Below are 21242 nucleotides of genomic sequence, written 5' to 3'. Positions count from 1 at the left end.
TACGGTTTAGTAATCATATCAACAATTTGATATGACAGTCGTATGGCAAATTGAAAATGTTATACCCAAGTAGGCAACTGTTGAATAGAGAAACTAAGTTGTTATTTTGTGATTCGCTAATTTTTTCTCTATTTAATCACTGTGACTTGCTGTATGGGTCTTGTTTTACTGCTCTTGACTCATTAAGAGTTCAGAGAGTGCAGAAGTATTGCCTGAGATTTGTCTACGGTATTGGGCGAGGGGATGGGATCTCTCATATGATTGCGTACGCTGGTTGGCTGAACATGACTCGTAGACGTTCCCTTCATCTGGCGTGTCGTCTACATCAAATAGTAACTACTCCTCCTTACTTGTACGAAAAATTATCTATATAACTGATGTGCATAATTTAAATTTAAGACACAAAAAGGTGATTTTTATTCCTACTCACCGTCATGAATTATTTAAACGTTTGTTCTCTTATTTAGCAGTTACAATTCTTAATAGTATACCATTTGATTGCACACTACTTAGCCGGTTTAGTTTTAGAAAGAGATATAAGTCTATTCTGCAAACGTAATTTGATTTTGTGCGAACCAGTTACCTCTGAGTTTCACCCGCCTGTCTGTGAATGAGCTCTCTTATTGTTAATTACAGGTGATCTATTGCCATTTTGGATTTTATTATCTTATTTTATTTTGTTTGTTAGTTACAATGTGTAAATTGCCTTTCGCTTGTAAAATGATATTTGTTTTTTTTTTGACATCAATAAAGTGATTATTATAATATAAATATGAATAATATACCACATTCCATACAGAATGATTAAAAAAAAATAATAATAAAAATACAAAAAATAAGGCAATATAAACTGACCGGCAAAAAAACCGGCCACTATAAATTTGCCACAACTTCAAAGCTGGCTTTCTCGCGAACCGCGCATTCGATTTTGATGATTCTTTTTTTGATGGATAGGTTGATTCTTTTGTAATAATCCTGCGATAGAAATTTTCGTTCAGATTTTAATTATAGTATATACGGGGTGAGAAAAATGAGTAAGACTTTTATTCTCGAAATTTGTAACACCCTGCGGGGTGCAGTTGGTACAGCAGAGGGTATTACCTGGAATCAAACAGTAGCCCAATCTTTTCTGAGCATTTTCTTTTTTTATTCACTCTATTATCTCTGTTACTAACGAAGATGCAGTATTTTAAAGCGATCGCCTGTGAAAACAAGATGAGTGACAATAGTAGCTGATGACCGTTTTATTGTTCTAAGCAATCGTAGAATGACAACTGTAGAGGCCGCTGTGATGTCAGTGAGAGAACCATTCGCTGAAAACGTGCTAGAACTGGTCTGGCTGCAAGAAGGCTGCCAAAGGGCCGAGGCTGCTTCCTAGATATCGACGTGCACGTCTTCAATCTGCGCGCTTACATGTTAATTGGGAGATCGAGCAATGGAAGAATGAGTACTGCAATGGAGGTCTTTTTTACGGAGGAGTAGTGGTTTTGTCTACTATCACCCGATAGTCAGAAACGAATATGAAGACGTTGAAATGAAAGATTTGTGGACTACACAATTATGAATCAATTGTCCGGTAGGACAGGATGACGACGAATGCGTCTCTGAAGTTAGTCCCAAAGATGTTCGATAGTGTTAAGGTCCGTTCAATACCCATCTCATCAAGATATTCGCTAACCACACGTGCTACGTGAGGTCGCGCATTGTCATGCATTACCGTGAATCCGTCACCAATAAAATGGGAATAGGGCACGACAACTTCTTGCAGAATATCTTCGATATAACGGTGGGCATTTAGCGTGCCATTTTCAACAAAGATGACCGCTGTATACGCTTCCGTCGAAATACCCGCCGATACCATGACCGAACTTCCATGGAAAGGTACTCTTTCCGAAATTGTGCAGGTGACCGGAGACAAAATCGGGACTCATCAGTGAAGAGCACCTTACCACAGTATAAAGTAAAGCAGTAGTCTCACTTCGTGTCGGCACGTTTGACGTCGTGTCCGTAGATTTTTTACTGCGCATCCGCTGCGCGCATCATTGAAATAAATGTTGCAACAAACTTTTATGTCGATGATAAAGATCACGTACTTATAAGGTAGCAAACGTAGTATGAATGCGCGCAGCGTGTGCGCTGTAGCAAATCTGAGGACGCCATATAAGGCAAGTGAGACTACTGATTTACTTTATACTGTGACCTTACCCCATTGTTCCATTTCCCAATTCGTATGTAGGTGTCCAAATTGAAGACGTGCTCGCCGATATCTCTGGAGCAGCCGCTGTCTTTTGGCAGGTCTTCTTGCAGTTAGATCACTTTCAGCAAGTTTTCGACGAATGGTTCTTTCACTTACGTCAACCCCACGCACCATTTGAAGGCGATGCCGACTTTCTACAGCAGTCGTTCTACGATTCCTCAGAGTGTTTAGCGCAATAAATCGATCATCAACTGCTGTTGTCACTCGTCTTCTACCGGAACCTTGCCGCCTAGTAAAATTTCCTGTTTCGACATATCGGTTCCAGGCATCCTGAACTGTTGTTCGGGGTATACCCAACGTATGGGCAACGTACCGCTGACTTTTGCCATCTTCAATTAAACTAATAATACCCGCAACGTCAGTTATTGACAACTGTCAATTTACTATTCGAAACAACATACGCTACCTAGCGCGCCACCTTATTTTGTATGCTTATTTGTCATGTTTTCACAGGCGTTCGCTTTAAAACACTGCATCTTCGTTAGTAACAGAGATAATAGAGTGAATAAAAAAACAAAATGTTCAGAAAAGATTGGGCTACCGTTTGATTCCAGTTAACACCCTCTGCTGTAGCATCTGCACCCCACAGGGTATTACAAATTTCGAGAAAAAATGCTTTTCTCATTCTTGCACCCCGTATATGCTCAAATTAATATCCGAATAAAAATTTCTATCGCAGGATTATTACAGCAGAATCAACCTTTCGATCAAAAAAGGAATCATCAAAATCGAATGAGTGGTTCGCGAGAAACCCACCTTTGATATTGTGGCAAAATTTAAGTGGCCGGTTTTTTTTGCCGGTCAGTTTATTATAAAAGAAATTTAATTTAGTAATTAAGAAAAAAGTCCGAACATATAGGCGGAGTTCAGGTCAACCCTGTCTTCCATTCAACCTAATAGAAAGAAAGACACTAAAGAAAATAAGAAAAAAAAACAACAAAACGAAAGAAAAAAAGATACTAATACCACTTGCATGGAAATAATGAAAACTCATAGAAGAATTGAGCTACTCACTGAAGCCCTCCATCACCCACCCATCACCTAACATTTCAATGCTCTTTTAAATCGGTTCAGGGGTAGTCCAATCAGGTGCCGAAGTAAATTATTGTATATGGCGTATATCTGACAAGAAAAACACCGTTTGAAAAATTTTGTCCGGTGGGAAGGAGGTGTTAGTCTACCCCTGAACCGAACATTAACATTATGTACGTCCGTTCTGAATTTAATCCCATCGTGCAGGTATGGAGAGGTACCTGCAGTGATGACCCAATAATACAAGCAGGTCTTGTGGATGTATCTGCGAGATTTCATATTCAGTAGTGATGGAACGGATATCTGGCAACTATCCGGTCGGATACCGGACAGTTACCAAATATCAGGCTTTGGCCGGATGTCAAAAACCTATTACTTAGAACTTCACCATTTACAGGAATTAGTCTAGGCTTTTAGGTATTGGACACTGCAGATAATAATCAAGTTCAACCCCAATAGGACTTTTTTCATTGAATACAACTTTATTTATATCAGGTTTGTCATTAGCAACCTCTTAACATGTTTGATGTTGCAATATTCATCGATAACTTGCAAAATTCGCTATAAAATTAATTTCTTGAAGGATCCTTGTGGAAATATCACCAATTATTAATTAAAGTATCCCCTTCATAATGCAAAAAACCGTTTTGAAAAATCAGTTTCAGTTCTTGAGAAATACGTTTTTGGAATGATCGACAATTTTTTCGAATTTTGCAATTTTCACCAATTAAGTTTTAAAAATTCGTATAAAATTCATTTCTTGGAATATAAGTATGAAAATTTCCCAAAGTGTTAATAAAAGTGTCCTCTTTCCAATGAACCAACACGTTTTGAAAAATAACTTTTAGTTTTTGAGAAAACAATATTTGAAGTTTTGATAAAATTTTCAATGTTGCAATTTCCATCGATAACTTTCAAAATTCGCTATAAAATTCATTTCTTGAAGGATCCTTGTGGAAATGTCGCCAATTATTAATTGAAGTATCCTCTTTTTAGGGTTAAGAGAAAATTCAGATATGCACCAGAAAATATAACCATAATGGCCGGATAGATATGCCGGATAACCGGATATGCGGCCGAACGGGATGCCATATATCCGGTATCCGCTTTTTCACAAAATCACTATCCGTTCCACCACTAATATTCAGCCATTTTAACTGCTTAAATACCAAAAGACCAAAAGAGTTTTTTTTATTTTTTCCTGATGCCTGAAATCCAAAAAAGCCCCGTATATGCTGTCACAGTAATTAAAGTGCGACAATGCCAGAGAATCGCATAAAAGCTTTTTTGTGTGCCAATCAAGACTATAACGATTAGAATAAATCAATTTTAACGAGCCATAAGCTCGACCAATTAACTGATTAGTGTGTTCCCAAAGCTTAACGCCTCATCCATGACCAGTCCGAGGTTTTTGACAGACTTACTCAATGGAATAGGAGTATTTCCTATCGACAGGTGATAAAACCCATCAATAAATTTCTGTTTTAACTTCGGATGCCTGATAATGCCATGCAAGTCACATTTAAACTTATTGAAGCTTTCATCAAAGTGGCCTTCAGAAAAGGACAGATAAATAAGAGTATCATCAGCATAGTAGTGGGCGCTACAGAAATTAACGAAGCTATTGAAATTTATTGTGTAAACTTTAAATAGCGTAGGGCCAAGAATCGATCCCTGCGGAACCCCAGACCTTATCTCCAAAGCACTCGCCTTCACCTGATCAATACTGACTGATTGAATCCTGCCTTTAAGGTAATTTTTGAAAAAAGCTAATGAGACAGAATCAAGCCCGATATGATCAAGAATTGATATTAACAAGCCTTGGTTTAGAGTATCGAATGCTCTGTAGAAATCCAACATCCCCAGAAGAGTCAATCTATTAGAGTCAGTTGCAGTAACAATATCATGCACTATATTGTTCAGACCAGTTTCACAGCTCCTTTCCTGAAACCAGACTGATTAACTGGAACAATGCGCTCATCCTTCAGAAACTCCATCAGTTGTTTGTTAACTATTTTTTCCAATACTTTTAATAAGGAACACAAAATGCTTATGGGTCTTAGGCATGAGTATTCGTTTGGACTTGGTACCTTTGGTACCGGTATCACCATGGACTTTTTCCATATTGAAGGGGAAAACACCTTCTAATAGACAAGTATTAATAATATTTGTTATATGAGGTAAGATTACAGAACAAGTCATTTTTATAAATTTAATCACATTTGATCGTATATTGTGTAATTCAGCTAAAATATTACTTTCGGACACCAACCTAAATGAGAAAACACCAGGGTCAAATTTTGTGTTGCCAAAGTCATTAATCAAATTATAAACCCTACAGTGGCCATAGCATTGAGCATCCAAGAAGAAGTTATTTAGTTCGTCGCCGTTTTTTGAGTGTTGTGGAAGAGAATGAATCTTACATTGTAATAAATTGTTTTTTCGCAACAGTTTCCACGAGTTAACAGAATTGTGTATAGCATGAGTAATGTAAGCACGATTTCCACACTTAATAACGGTATTTACAAGATTTCTTAATTCTTTATTATAGGTCCAGTCAGGCTGACTTTTGTTTTTTAAATTTTGACTGAGCCTCATCTCTTAAGTCTCGCATCGAACTAACATTATCAGTAAGCCACAGACAGGGATCTTTGGCAGAAGTTACTCTCACACGTGGGGTATATCTGTCAATAGCTGAGATTAGTGATGGAACGAATAATGATTTTGCGAAAAGCCGGATACCGGATATTCGGCATCCCCTTCGGCCGGATATGCGATTATCCGGTGTATCTACCCGGCCATTATGGTTATAACTTCTGGTGCATTTCTGAAGTGATACCCTACATTGCCACATTATTGCGATATTTGAATAAAAATGAAATTAATAAGAAAGCTGATAAGATATGTCAACTTATTTGATCCAAGATACAAAATGAACTTTTTGGGTACATAAAGATTAAAAAATGAAGAGTACATAAAGATCAAAGCATGGATAAATTAGAGAGAGAGAGTAGTCTCCAATCCATCCTCAATATAAATTGCTACCGCCCCTCCTCCACCGGCATGATCATTCTTAAATAACCGATAACCAGGAATGTTAATCAAATCATCAGATATGTTTGTTGATAACCAGCTCTCTGACACAGCAAAAATAGTAAAATTATTCATTAAAGTAAGGTCACGTACACCGTCAAAGTGAGCAATGAGTGAGCGAATATTGAGATGAACAACAGTCAGACCACATAAAATGCGTGAAAATCAGAATTGACAGCACATATATAACTTAACCACAGAAATATGTGAACAAACATTAATACAAAGCAGAATAGTTTATAAACAACAGTGTTAAGTGAAATCGCAAGCGATAAAAAAGTGAAAATATTGTGTGCCTATATCTATAAATGTAAAATAACAATGACACAAGAAATACAAATAATCCTCGCAACCGCAAAAAAAAAAGAAAACATAAAGGTATTTCAAAAATACACTCCTTTTTAGGTGAAACTTGTTTACAATCGTAACAAAAATAAAACCGCTCCATCTTTCTCTAACATTAATCGGTTCATAGCGATTAAGTTTAATGAAAATTAACAATCAAATTGATTGAATTAATTGAACTTAAGCAAAACAAGAAAGAAAACAATATTTAAACATACATATGAGTAGACTTATCCAAGGTAGATAAATATATACATATATTATATTAATTCAAATATATTTAAATATATTATATTTAAATATATTCATGTACCTTGGACTTATCTGTGAGGATAAAATCTCTTCAATCTGCCCAATGTTTGTAACATCTAAATTATCCATTTCCAGATCCGATAAAGATTTTACCCATCTAGCCCACAGATTAGTTGGTAATTTACCATAAATTTTACCGTCACGTGAAAACAACGTCTTGAATATTGTTCTGTCGTCCACTTTTTCTTTAAAAAGCAGGGTTTCCCTTTTCCAGTTGTACAACATATTCTTGAAGATTGTTAATTTCCTTTATAACCAAATTAGCAATTTTACAACAAAAAGGTCGTTTTCGAAATAACCTCACCCTACTAAACCGCGATTTTCCGCGAAACTATATGGAATATCGAAAAAATAAAATATGCCCCACATTAAGAACACATCGGTTTATCATCAGTTCAAATTTAAAATTTTTTTGTCAAATAGTTTTGGAGAAAAAAAAATCGCAAAGTTGACAAAGTTGCTGGCACACTCATAAATCGGGTACTTTTTTCATTTAACTCGCGATAAAAGGAAATCCGTGGATCCGAAAATTTTCAAATTACAATATGTTACGTAGAAATGTTCAGTGATTACAATAAACTTTACCGTATTTTTTTTACAGAGAGCGGTTACGAAGATATCGATCTCTAAATTGAGAGGCCTTGACTTTTTGTACTGATAGTAGTTACTACTCACTGTCAGTCATCTTTCTTTTTATGATACATATACTATACAATCAGAACATTAATAGACAAAACAATGGAACATTTTGTGGACAGCAACATTTGTGGACCTAACAGCAGCCTTTGAGAAAGTACCAAAAGAAGAAATATGGAAAGCCTCATGAGTGTTACATATAAACAAAAAATTACAAAGAACATTTAAAAGTGTATAATAGTAAGGTAAAAAGGTGCGTCAAACTAAATGGGAAAATGTCCGAAAACTTTAATATGGCTCACTACTATTTGTAATTTTTATGGATCAAATAATTAACAAGTGTGAAACAACAACAAAACACCGATAAAGACCTTTGACTTAGTGTATGTAGACGATATAATGCTGTACGTAATGCTGCAAGTACGAAAACAGAACTACAAAGAAAAATTGACACCTGGAAAACCTGTTTGGAAAAAAGGGTAAAGGAAATAAATATAGGGAAAACCAAGATTATGCATACAAGAGAATCTGAAAATTGTGGATAGATTTGAATACTTGGACACCATTATTACTAAGAATATAACATTAGACAGAGAAATACAAAATAGAATACAAAAAGGAAGTAATGTATATTACCAAATGAATAACACAAATGTGGGCAAGAAGGAAGTATGAACAAATACAAAATTAAGAATTTATAAAACTATATACAGGGTGAGTTATTAGTAGCCCGGCGGGCGATAGTACCTAAACTATTTGAGAAACAAAAAAATGTTTTATACAAAAGTTTGTTGACTCACCATTTTCTATTCCGGAAAACTATTTTTACTTATACAGACGTTCCATTTAAGCGTAACGGAGAGTATGTAGATTTTGTTAAATGGAACACCCTATATATTTTATCATATTATGAATAGCATTAAATTTGTTTATACAACCGTATATGTTACTTTACTCATAGCATTCATAGTTCCTGAAACGACATTTTTTCCAATTTTGAGTTCTTTATAGAATAATATGTAATAAAATATGCGTTATTGTACTTAATATTACATTCTGTCTATTTTTATCAGTTTTTTTGTTCTTCCTTTTATTATTTGATTAATATTTTATAATGTAAAATAATTTATATATACCATTTATATGTATATACAGTCTATGCACAAAATGTAGGTGGTCAAACATCTCAAACAAAATTCTCTGCGCAGTCGGTGCAGCATGGATTTGAATGCTCCAAACAGATGCAAGTATCACAAAACTTGCAAAAATATTTCGATTTTCGGTCCTTGCAGTATTTACACCTTTGTCGACCAGTCGAAACCGTTTGAGATTCTTGTGAAGTTGGGAGTCCTGATAATTGAGCCGTTAGTCGGCAATGATTTTCGATTGGATTGGATTGTACCAACTACTGTTAGTCGATGTTCATGCAGCAATCGACTTAAGGCGATGTTACACGGTTCACTTCTGCCTTTCAATTTAGATGAAGCAACGAAATTGAGTCATGTAAACATAAAAGTGAATCGTTCAATGTGATTGTGTAATCGCGTTGAAAGAATAAGGCTGGTTTAATATTTTCACTTTTGGAGTGAATTGCGATTCATCATTCAACGCAAATGAAAGAGAATTGAACGTGTAAACACATGTATTGAATGATTCAGTACATATTCATTGCAATTAAAGAAACTCCTCCTACATCGGGCCTTAATCTGCCAACAAAAACTACAAAATGTTATGGGTCAGGAACGACTGCAGTCCATTACAAGCTCTTCCACTACAAGTTCCCCATTAAATTCACAATCTACATATGATTTTGTAGATACAAATATTCAATCTGCAAATTCAACATGTCCATCATCTCAAACATCTTGGTCCGTGAACTCACCAGACTATATTATTGAAGAACAATTTGAAACATTAACTCAAAATTCGCCGACTTATCACACTCAGCCTACTGCTCGAACACCTACGCAACAGTTTGACCAATATAATGAAAATAGTACATCGGACGTGCTGCAATCAGCATATTAATAAGAAATAAAATAAAAATAAAAGATAACAAATATAAATTAGTTGTTTTATTTATGTCACTGATTACCTTGATGTAATCTCGTAGTGCTATCCAGACAGCTTCACATACTTCTAGAATAAAAGAACAAATTGTGCATCGGAGTACTCTGTATAATTTTATTGTTCCAATGATCCAAAACAATCACCAGTAGCAAGATGTTTGAGGACGATTTGCAATTTTATTCGTGCTGGTAAAGCATCTCTCATCACAGTACTTTCTTTCTGCATTATAGAGTAACCATTTTTAGAAGTTTTTCAAATTCTGTCTTATTCCTTCAAAGATTATATGAATCTGGATCCTCTTCTGCCAATTCTCTCAATAGACAGTTTGAAGCTCCCAATGTCTGTCTTCTTAATATCCATGATCGTACCCACCAACGCCTTCTATTTCTTTGCTTCTTTTTGTTAACTCCTTAATTGATGATCACAAATTAAGGTTATTCCCAACCATACGACCTGATTCGATGGCATATTCCGCGCAAAGTGAGTTGAATAGTTCATTTTAGTGGATACGTATAAACAGCATATCTTTCATTTCTGCGCATTTCAACAAAAGTGAATCAATTTGGTTGAACCGTGTAATATCGCCATTACGGCTTCGACACTAGTGAACCAGCGGTCCATGGTAATATTCCGTCCTGTTCCCGAAATATGGGTGGTCATTCTCATAATGAAGACGGCTGCAGAATTATCCACTTGAAAGGGTCCTGTAGGTTGTAGTCCAGCATAAATCTCCAAATGCGATGTATAAAAGGTTCTTGCATCCACTGAAGAAAATACTTTTATCCCATATTTACTTGGTTTATTTGGAATGTAAACCCTAAAGCTACATCATCCGCAAAATGCTAATAACATTTCGTCCAAGGTTACATATTCACCCACACTATAATGTTTTTGAGGAGCACGCTTTTTCCACTTAGTTCAATCACTTCCATAAAAATACTGAGATCGGGTACTACCAGTACTAGTAGAAGGATTGTCCTCTTCATCTGGTTCTTCTTGTTCTGTATCAGTACTATGTTCATTAATTATATCTTCAGCAACAGACTCACTATCAGATTCGTTACTAACGTCTGGACTTGGAATTTCATCGGTAAGTGCATTGATTTTCTGTTCGTAACTATCCATTTCACAAAATGAAAATAATAAATTCGCTTGTAGAGAACGTTATGTGCAAGTAACTTACAAAACACTAAACATAAAGCGGTTTAACCTTCACTTATATAGTATTCCGAAATAATATTAAAGAACAGGGGTTACTCTAAAATGGATTCACCGGATTGCAAACAAAAATTTACCTTCTTATTTAAAAGCAACCGAAAGAAATACTTCTTGTATTCAGGACTTCCCCTGAATAGAAGGAACACCGTATAGTTACAACGCAGGGGATGCCCCAGGAACGTTTTATACATAATTGAAATCAATTACCTGTACAATTTTTATCATTTATGATAAAAAAGTTACATGAAAAAAAGCAACAAGAACACACAGGTTGGGTCTAATATTCCCAAAGCCCTTCTCATAAAAATATTTGAAAAGACAATAAAAAAATGATTTTAGCAGGTCTCACAAACCCAGCCCGTCAACCGGAGGATTAATGCAGTGTAAGAACTGTTTAAAAATTTTTGATGATTAAATTTTAATGCAACAAGAATAAATTTGCAAACGTTGGCCGAATTCAACGCTCGTAACGAAAATTGCGTAATATATGGGTCACGACTCAAAGGAATAAATTAAAAAAAAATAATATTGTTAGCATGCAAGAATCAAAAAAAAAAATTTTAAGTCACATAAGTTGTATAACTACGCTTTTCTGTCACATTTCTTCATAACGATCAAGGTCCCTTGAGTATTGGTTATAAGGTTATCCAACTCGAATAAATTGACGTTGACGGGGTGAGGTAGGAAACGTGACGTCATTGGAGGAAAAGTATAATATAATATACAGAGTGCCCATTATGTATGGAATATAGTATATACTATACAGTGTGTTCCCGGATTGTGAGCCCGTAAGGTATAATTGACGATACATTTTTGAATTCAAATTCCATCTTTTGCAATTAAAGTCTGGATGTCACTTTTTGATAAAAATTTAAAAATTGTTTATTAAGAAAATTTTACTAATAACATGAATCTAGATATCCGAGATTGTCAAGTACCTCGAAGTACCTGGAATTCCGAACACGAGATATAGAACTAGAAACATTCGGGTTTAGCCGTCTTTAGAGACGTGCGGCTAAACCTAAATGATTCTAGTTCTAGGTCTAATGTTAGTTCCATTTCAGTAAAAATAGACAACATTTTAACACTTAGTAACAATTAAGTAAGTCTTCAGACGCACGGCTAAACCCGAATTTTTCAAGTTCTAGGTCTAGTGTTAGTTCTAGTTTTAGTGCAATAAAAATATACAACATAGTGATATCTAGCAACATCATGTTTGGACTCATTTTAATAGTTTTTTTTATTAAAGAATAGATCATAAAAGAACACCATGAAGTTGTCCATTTGTCTATTATATAATAACTAACTTCAGATTTAAAATGTCAACCTCAATTTTAACATATTTATAATCTTCATTAAAAATCCTTTAAAATGAGTACAAACACGACATATTTATCTTCAATATTAATGAAGTTATGGTCAACTTCCGGTTAGAAATGTCAACGTCAATTTTGACACATTTGTAATCTTCGGCGTCGTGAACAATCCTTTAAAATGAGCCCAAACATGATACGTTTAATTCCAATATTATTCGAGATATAAGAAGCGACTTCCGATTTGAAATGTCAATGGCATTTTGACATAATCTTAATTTTTATAAAATATATTAATATTTGTCACAAAAACAAAAATATAATAAAAACAAAATAAAAAAATTAAGGTTGGTATTAATATTATACTATCTTCATTGTTGCTAACTTCGGGTGTAACGTTTTTTATTCTAACTTTTTTGTTTTTTGAAATAAGTGCGTCATCTTTGGACTCATTTTAAAGGTTTTTCAATGAAGATGACAAATATGTTAAAATTGAAAGTTGAAAGTTCGAATTTTTTGGTTTTTTGAGATAAATGCATCAAAGTTGGACTCAGTTTAAAAGTTATTTTATGAAGATTTCGAATATAATAATAAAATTAAAGTTGACATTGACAACTGAAAGTTTTTTTCAACACTAAAAAGACTGTTTCTAGTTCTAGGTCTTATGTTAGCTCTAGTGATACTGCTAATGTAAAACTAGACCACAAACAGACCACTAACACTAGATCTAGAACTAGAAATATTCGGGTTTAGCCGTGCGTCTTCAGCGTTTTCGAAGTTCTTGTCTAAGACGCCCGGCTAAACCTAAAACTTTCTAGTTCTAGGTCTAGTGTTAGTTCTAGTTTTAATTGTTATTTAACCCTAAATTATTGTACACTTTAATTGATCTAAAAATTTTTTTTGATTTAATCCACTTACCTTGCTTATAATTTCATCCATTTACTCATTTTGAATTAAATACAACCTTTAAATCCAATTAATTATGTGTTTTTCATTAAAAAAACTTAAATTCAGCGTCAATTTTGACAAGCAACTGCAATATTTGGATCTTAATCACCATGGTAACCGAGTCAAGTTGATAACCTTAAAATAATAAAATTTTATTCCGATTTTTTTATCAATTTAAACCTAATTTTTATTAATTTTAAAACAATTCGAATTCTTTACGATTATCTCGCATTCACAACAAATTCTTTAATTGTAGTTAATTTAAATCGATTCTAATTAAGAGAAATAAATTAAAATTTTTTTTTTGATTTAATCCCCTTACCTTGTTTATAATACTCTAGATAAACCAATTTTGAGTTAAATACAGCCTTTCAAACCAATTAAATAAGACTTTTCCTTTAAAAAAGTTAAATTCAATTTCAATTTTGACAAGCACCTGCAATATTTGGATCTTAATCACCATGGTAACCGAGTCAAATTGGATAACCTAACAATAATAAAATTATAACTGTTAATATTTCGCTTTATATTTTAATATTTTTTTAATTTAATTTTATATTTTTGTATATTGCTTCTTAAGTGAAATACACTGTATAAATAAAAACATAGAAATGTCAATTCTTTGCTGGGAATACGTTCATATGGAGTTGGATAACCTTATACAGTATGTTTACTCAACGGACCTTGCTTAACGATATGACCATCTCGTTTCAACATAAGCATGTACATATTTTCTATTTCATTTTAGTTCTTGAAATCACAAAATTTCAAATCGGTTTTCACAGCTAATTTCACACTAATGAACTACGTCGTTGACATGCCCAGACATGTCATTTTGAAAACGAGGTTAATCATCTGTTGTTAAACACCAACAAGTGCGCTTCCTGTTTAAAATGGCTAGTTCTTCAAGGTAAGCTTAAATTTTTCCACAAAAATAACTAAAAATTCTTAAATTTTAATCGTACTTATAATCGGCACAGACACGATGCGAATAAAGTTTGCTGTAGCCACCATCCAGATGCTCCCCTCATAGAAGATTATAGAGCAGGAGATCAAATTTGTTCAGAATGTGGTTTGGTAGTCGGCGATCGGTAAATAACTCAATTTCAACACTAAATTTTATATAAAAGATAAAATTTTTAGTGTAATAGATGTTGGTTCCGAATGGAGAACATTTAGTAATGAAAAAAATGGTGTAGATCCTTCTCGTGTTGGTGGACCAGAAAACCCACTTTTAGGGGGTTCAGATTTGACAACTATGATAGGCCCCGGGCGAGGTGACGCCTCATTTGATTCGTTTGGTGTTGCTCGTTATCAAAACAGACGTACAATGAGCAGTTCAGATCGTGCTTTAATAAATGCATTCAAAGAAATCGCCTCTATGGCTGATAGAATCAATTTACCGCGTACAATCGTTGACAGGGCTAATAATTTATTTAAGCAGGTGCATGATCGCAAAAATTTAAAAGGGCGTTCAAACGATGCAAAAGCCTCCGCCTGTTTGTATATAGCATGTAGACAAGAGGGTGTTCCGCGTACTTTTAAAGAAATTTGTGCTGTAAGTAAGATTAGTAAAAAAGAAATTGGCCGGTGCTTTAAATTAACTTTGAAAGCTTTGGATACATCGGTTGAATTGATCACAACCGGTGATTTTATGTCTCGGTTTTGTTCAAATCTTGGTTTACCTAATATGGTGCAAAAGGCTTCAACACATATTGCTAAAAAGGCGGTTGATTTAGATATTGTACCTGGAAGATCTCCCATTTCTATTGCTGCAGCAGCGATTTATATGGCATCTCAAGTAAGTTACAACAAAAAATGTTTATAAAAATATTACATATTTTTAATTTTAGGCGTCTGAAGATAAAAGGAGTCAAAAAGAAATTGGAGATATCGCTGGTGTTGCTGATGTGACAATAAGACAATCTTATAAATTGATGTACCCACATGCTTCTCAATTATTTCCAGAAGATTTTAAGTTTGCTATTCCAATAGAACAATTACCACAAATGTAAAAGAAAATATTTATGAAAACATATTTTGGTTCAATGTAAAGAAGATTGAAAATATCTCTTTTTTAGTATTAAATGATAGTTTTGTAAGATAGAGATAAATATTTTTTTTAGTAGGTTTTTAGGAGGTTTAATTATAATGGCTAGTTTTAATTTAAATTTTTAAAGAAATAAATAGAATACATACGTATTTTTATTTCTTTTTTTTATTCAAACTATTCATATTAAAATTAAACACTATTATAAAAGAGATTAATAAAAGTAGCCAGACTTCTCAAAAACGCAATCAATGTCACAAATTTGATGAAGTTTCATTAGACCAATATTATATGTTTAAAGCATCTTGTAAAACCCTGAATTATATACGCAATTTTAATTTTTAAAGTATTTTGAATTTAACCTGCATTTTAGTATCTGTCAAAATACTTAAAATTGACGTTTCGTTTGAGGTTATATTTATTAAAAATGTTTATTATATTCGCTAAATAAATAAAATTAAAATTAATCAATTTTTTTATTCAATTATTGTTGGTTTTTAGATAGATTGGCAACCTTTTAGGGTTGAACTGTGAAGCTTTTCTAACGTTATACTCTCAATATACAGGGTATATAAGAAGTATGGAATAATGGTTCTACAGCCTAAACTTCAACTTAAATTAAAAAAAGTTTTAAATAAAAGTTACTTGAAACTATTTTCCGCATATCTTGGCGTAGAAATAAAATAAAAATGATGACGGCAGTCTGAGTTACGACATGGGGAGTGTGCTTTTTAAATGGAACAACCGGTATATTTTTACTTTTTTGGATTCCTTTTGACAAGGTGTTGCAAAATGATATAAGATTTTAATGCTTTAAACTGCATAATTTTCGAGATATTGAAACTTTTATTTAAAAAGATTTGACGTAGCGACAACCAAATAGACAACGAAAGCCTTGTTTGGAGTCGGTATAAACTCCGCTCATCCCTGTGACGTCAAGGCTTAGGTTGTCTATTCCATAATGACGCCATAATTTGGTTGTCGCTACGCAAGGTCTATAGAACATAAGGTTACCCAATACCGATTCTCCTCCTCTGAGAGGCAAGGTGGGTCAGTGACGTAGCTGGTTCTATGAACAACACAACACCACCTATACTGTGGTACAGTCTATATAAAATATTTAAACCTCGCATCGTGTTGTCACGTATAGGCACATGTATAGGCTATCTTTTATTCTGACTGTATCGAACCAGTGACGTCAATTTGCGGGGTAATAATCGATACTACAGAGGCATAGGGAATGAGGTAACCTTATGTTCTATAAACCTTGGTCGCTACGTCAAATCTTTTTAAATAAAAGTTTCAATATCTCGAAAACTGCAGTTTAAAACATTAAAACCTTATGGAATTTTGCAACACCTTGTCAAAAGGAATCCAAAAACCTTAAAATATACAGGATGTTCCATTTAAAAAACACACTCACCATGTCGTAACTCAGACTGCCGTCATCATTTTTATTTTATTTCTACGCCAAGATATACGGAAAATAGTTTCAAGTAACTTTTATTTAAAACTTTTCTTAATATAAGTTGAAGTTTAGGCTGTAGAACCATTATTCCATACTTTTTGTACATCCTGTATGTTCATGGATGAAAATTCGCCTAAATTAAAACAAACTATACAGGTGTTTCAGGTTGGGTTGTTATATAATAATATAACAATATTAATAATGTAACATATACAGGGTGATTCATAAGTAATGGGCCAAATTGTAAATGTACGTTCAGGAGGCCAAAATAATAATATTTTCATTAACAATAATGGGTCTTAGTCTGCTCCTTACTGAGATACAGGATGTTAAAGCGAAAAAAATAAAATAGATTTTTGTTAATAGATCAGCTACTTTTCTACATAATGACTCATAGTTGACTTATAGTTTTTGTAAGGGTAAACAATAATGTGTGAGAGGATTTGAGTTAACTCGTAGATGTCGCCACATGCGCCATATGAATTATGAAACGTCAATGAGCTTTTACGTTTAATGAATAGTTTAAAACATTTTATTGTTAAGTAAACTGATTCATTCTTGTCCTAACATAAATCAAAATGCCGAGACATAATCACTTTTCAAACGAAGAAATGAGAGACATGTTATGCGTTTACGCACAAGAACGTTTTTCTGGGCAAGCAGCATCCAGAAAATATCGTGAAATGTACCCTTACAGAAGGCAGCCAAACCGGAAGATATTTCAAAATATTTATAATCGATTGGGTGAAACAGGTTCATTTCGTCCAAAATATCATACAGGACGTCCTAAGATTATCACTCCGCAGCAAGAAGATGAAATTTTGGTAAGAATTGCGCAAAATTCTGAAATAAGCACTCGTCGATTGTCTGCAGCAACTGGAATAAGCCAACCATCCGTGACTAGAATTTTACACAAGGAAAATTTATATCCCTATCATTTTATACCTGTGCAAAATTTACTTCCAACAGATTATCGAATCAGAGTTCAATTTTGTCAGTGGCTAAAAGGAAAATTGAATAATAATCCAACATTCCTAAATAACATTCTTTTCACGGATGAAGCAACCTTTACCAGACGCGGAGTTTTTAATTGGCGAAATAGTCATGCCTGGGAAACCGAAAACCCTCGTTTAAAAAAAGATAGACATTTCCAGCACGAGTTTAAAATAAATGTGTGGTGCGGTGTAATAGGCAATACATTACTGGGCCCAGTTGAATTACCTCCTAATTTAAATGGAGAGTCATATTTAATTTTTTTAAATAATGACTTAGTCGACCTCTTGGGAGATCTTCCATTACAACTAAGAAGAAATATGTGGTTCATGCAAGACGGTGCTCCTCCACATTTTTCACGTGCTGTGCGCGAACATCTGAATGAAACATTCCCTCACCGTTGGATTGGACGTGGTAGTGAATTTCAGTGGCCACCTCGCAGTCCCGATTTTAATCCACTTGATTTTTATGTGTGGGGTTACATGAAATCAATGGTCTATGCTGAACCTACTATAAATACACGAGACGAGTTATGGAATAGAATTCAAGATGCAGCCAATTCAATACGAAATAATCCTGCTACATTTTTTAAAGTCAGACAATCCTTAACCAAACGGTTAAATGCGTGTATAAATGCTGGTGGTGGTCATGTTGAAAACCTTTTGCAGTAGCTCATAATTAAGCTTAAATTTAATTTAACTTCGCACAACATTAACATGTAGGTTTTGATAACAGTTGTCGTAAGTGGTCTTAGTTCAAGTCTGTTCTAATGTTGTATTTCGTTTTATTAACTGGCGTACAATAAATTGTTTTATTACGTAATTTTTTTATGGTTTCAGTTTAATATTGTTATCAATTATCAATTACGGTTAGGTAAATGTCAACATTCCATGCCATGCTTGTGTCTTAACAGATTAATGCTACGTCGACCACCGTGAAATGTAGTGTAGTGAATTAGTAAAATTCAAATATCTCGAAAATCGTTAATATTTTCAAGATCAAAGAAGTATAGCTTTTTTCTACAGAAATGATGGGGCTATCCAAATTAAACAAGTATGTTGTAAAATAATGAGCGATAAAAAATTTGTAGCTGATTTCATCTAATTCATATGGCGCATGTGGCGACATCTACGAGTTAACTCAAATCCTCTCACACATTATTGTTTACCCTTACAAAAACTATAAGTCAACTATGAGTCATTATGTAGAAAAGTAGCTGATCTATTAACAAAAATCTATTTTATTTTTTTCGCTTTAACATCCTGTATCTCAGTAAGGAGCAGACTAAGACCCATTATTGTTAATGAAAATATTATTATTTTGGCCTCCTGAACGTACATTTACAATTTGGCCCATTACTTATGAATCACCCTGTATAATAATTATTATAAGGAGCTGAGTATTTTAGAAGTTTAGTATTCAGTATTTGAGTTGTGTTTATAACTCAAAAACCGTGATGACTAGAAAGATTCTACGTGCACCATTGGATTCCACGTGAAAAAATCTATTAGAACCCGTTTTTACTTTCTTACTAAGTTTCCGGATAGCCGAGATACAGGAGGTGTCTGAAAATCGTAAATTTCAAACACTCGCTGTATATCACAAACGAAGAGGGCTATGAAAATTTGGTTTGCGCCATTGTAAGTTTCACGAAAAAAGTAGCTCAAGTTCGCGAAAGCCGCAACTTTCTATCTTTCATAATGACTGAGATACCCTGCAAACCCATCGAAATTTGGACACCCGTACAGTTCTGTTCAGATATAATGAGAAAAGAGCCTAAAAGGGGCATAATCGAAGCATTCAATTCGGTTTTACCTGCTCTGTAGTCTTGTAAAAGTTCCGAACAGGCAAGCGGGGTGATGTGATTTATGGCCAAGATGACTGAATCACAAAGAAAAATTAAGAAAATAAATAGGTATAAGCAATTCATTTACTTTACACAATTTCTGTAGTAAATGAAAACAATTACTAATAATTACTGTATTACTTTGGTAATACAGTGGAAGGATAAGTCGAACCTCAAAATAAATGAAAATGATATATTGATAATAAGTTATATATAAACTATACATATATTGAAATATATCGCAAACCATTTTAATGTAATAAAATCAAACAATCAAAAATCAATATAACAAAATATAACACTCCTATATAACAAAAATATAATATATTGTTATACATATAAAATATAATCATCCATTATACCATCAAATATCAGTATTTTGTATAATACCCATTATTCTCTATGCAACATTGCAATCTGGTGGACATCAAATTTACTAATCTTTCGCATACATCCTTGCCGCGAAACAATTCCCACACAACTGTAATGTTGCGGCGCAGATTATCCACGTTGCGAAAAGGAAAGTGGCATTTTTATTGAACTGTTTTTCCACCAAAGCCCATAGATTTTCGAATGGGTTTAGATCCGGTGACCAGGCTGGCTGGGGTATTCGCCTAATCTCATTATGATCGTCAAACCAATCATGAACAATTCTTGAAGAATGCACGGGCGAATTGTCTTGGACTATCGTGATGATCCCTTCTGGATACAGGTTCTTACTGGTGGTATCAAAACATCCTCCAGCACTCGAATGTATTAAATCGAATTAAATCTTCCTTTAATTTCGGTCAGTTCTCCCGGTCCATGAATGCTCATCCATCCCCGATAATCCAAGGAAATGCGCCCACTTCTTGTATTGAGTTGAACATGATTAGCATCATACCGGGTTCCATCCCTTCGCCATAGTAATTTCTTATGGTGTCCGACGAACAGATGATTTTTCCGTCTGTGAAGATGACTGGTTCCCAATTATACTCAAGATATTCACGGGCAAATCGTAACCGTGTTGTAGCCAATTGCTCCGTAATTAGGGTTTTTTTTACAGCTACCCGGTCATGAATGAATTTTATCTGACGTTTTATATATAGAAATACTCTAAAATCATTTATTAGAGGAACATATAAAAAATCGTGTATTTGTTGTGCTTAAAAATACCAAAAAAGATTTAAAATAAAATAAAATTAACACATTTAAAAAAAGGGTGATCCATTCTTTGGCCCACTTCAAACTGGGACGGTTTTACCCTCTTCCTTTAGTCTCAGAAATCGAATTGAATAGAAACAAAAGATGTCTCAGTCTTGTTCCAGTACCAGCGTCATGTCGGAGCTAACAGCGGCCGATTCGCATGAAATCTGAACAGACCTGTACATACTCCAGACATACCAACCAGCATTTACATCACCACAGCCACCTACGCTGATGATACTGTTACCTTGGCCTCACATTGGGATTCCTAAATTACTTCTGACCATCTTCAAAAGCACTTACTCAAACTGGGTGAATGGACAAATGTGCAAATCAACTGCAAAAAATCTACAGTCACCTTTATACTAAAGAGACGTGTTCACAAGTAAGGTTAGACAATGTTTCTTTCCCAATTTTATTCAAATTGAAATTAAATACATACTTGGGATCCATTTAAGCAATCATTGGAACTGGGG

General features: G+C 34.1%; 1 protein-coding gene across 1 annotated transcript; it reads left to right on the top strand.

Moving 5' to 3' along the window:
• Nucleotides 1-14017: 14017 nt before the first annotated feature.
• On the top strand, nucleotides 14018-15426 carry LOC111422694 (transcription factor IIB). The gene is made up of 4 exons (XM_023055912.2): nucleotides 14018-14134; nucleotides 14205-14315; nucleotides 14368-15025; nucleotides 15078-15426. The coding sequence occupies exons 1-4, from the start codon at nucleotides 14118-14120 to the stop codon at nucleotides 15237-15239; spliced, it is 948 nt and encodes a 315-aa protein (XP_022911680.1). The 5' UTR covers nucleotides 14018-14117; the 3' UTR covers nucleotides 15240-15426.
• Nucleotides 15427-21242: the final 5816 nt, after the last annotated feature.

The sequence above is a fragment of the Onthophagus taurus genome, chromosome 6, assembly GCF_036711975.1.
Source record: "Onthophagus taurus isolate NC chromosome 6, IU_Otau_3.0, whole genome shotgun sequence".
Taxonomy (NCBI): domain Eukaryota; kingdom Metazoa; phylum Arthropoda; class Insecta; order Coleoptera; family Scarabaeidae; genus Onthophagus; species Onthophagus taurus.
The sequence above is the reverse complement of the archived record's forward strand: the minus strand, read 5'-3'. Positions and strand labels throughout refer to the sequence as shown.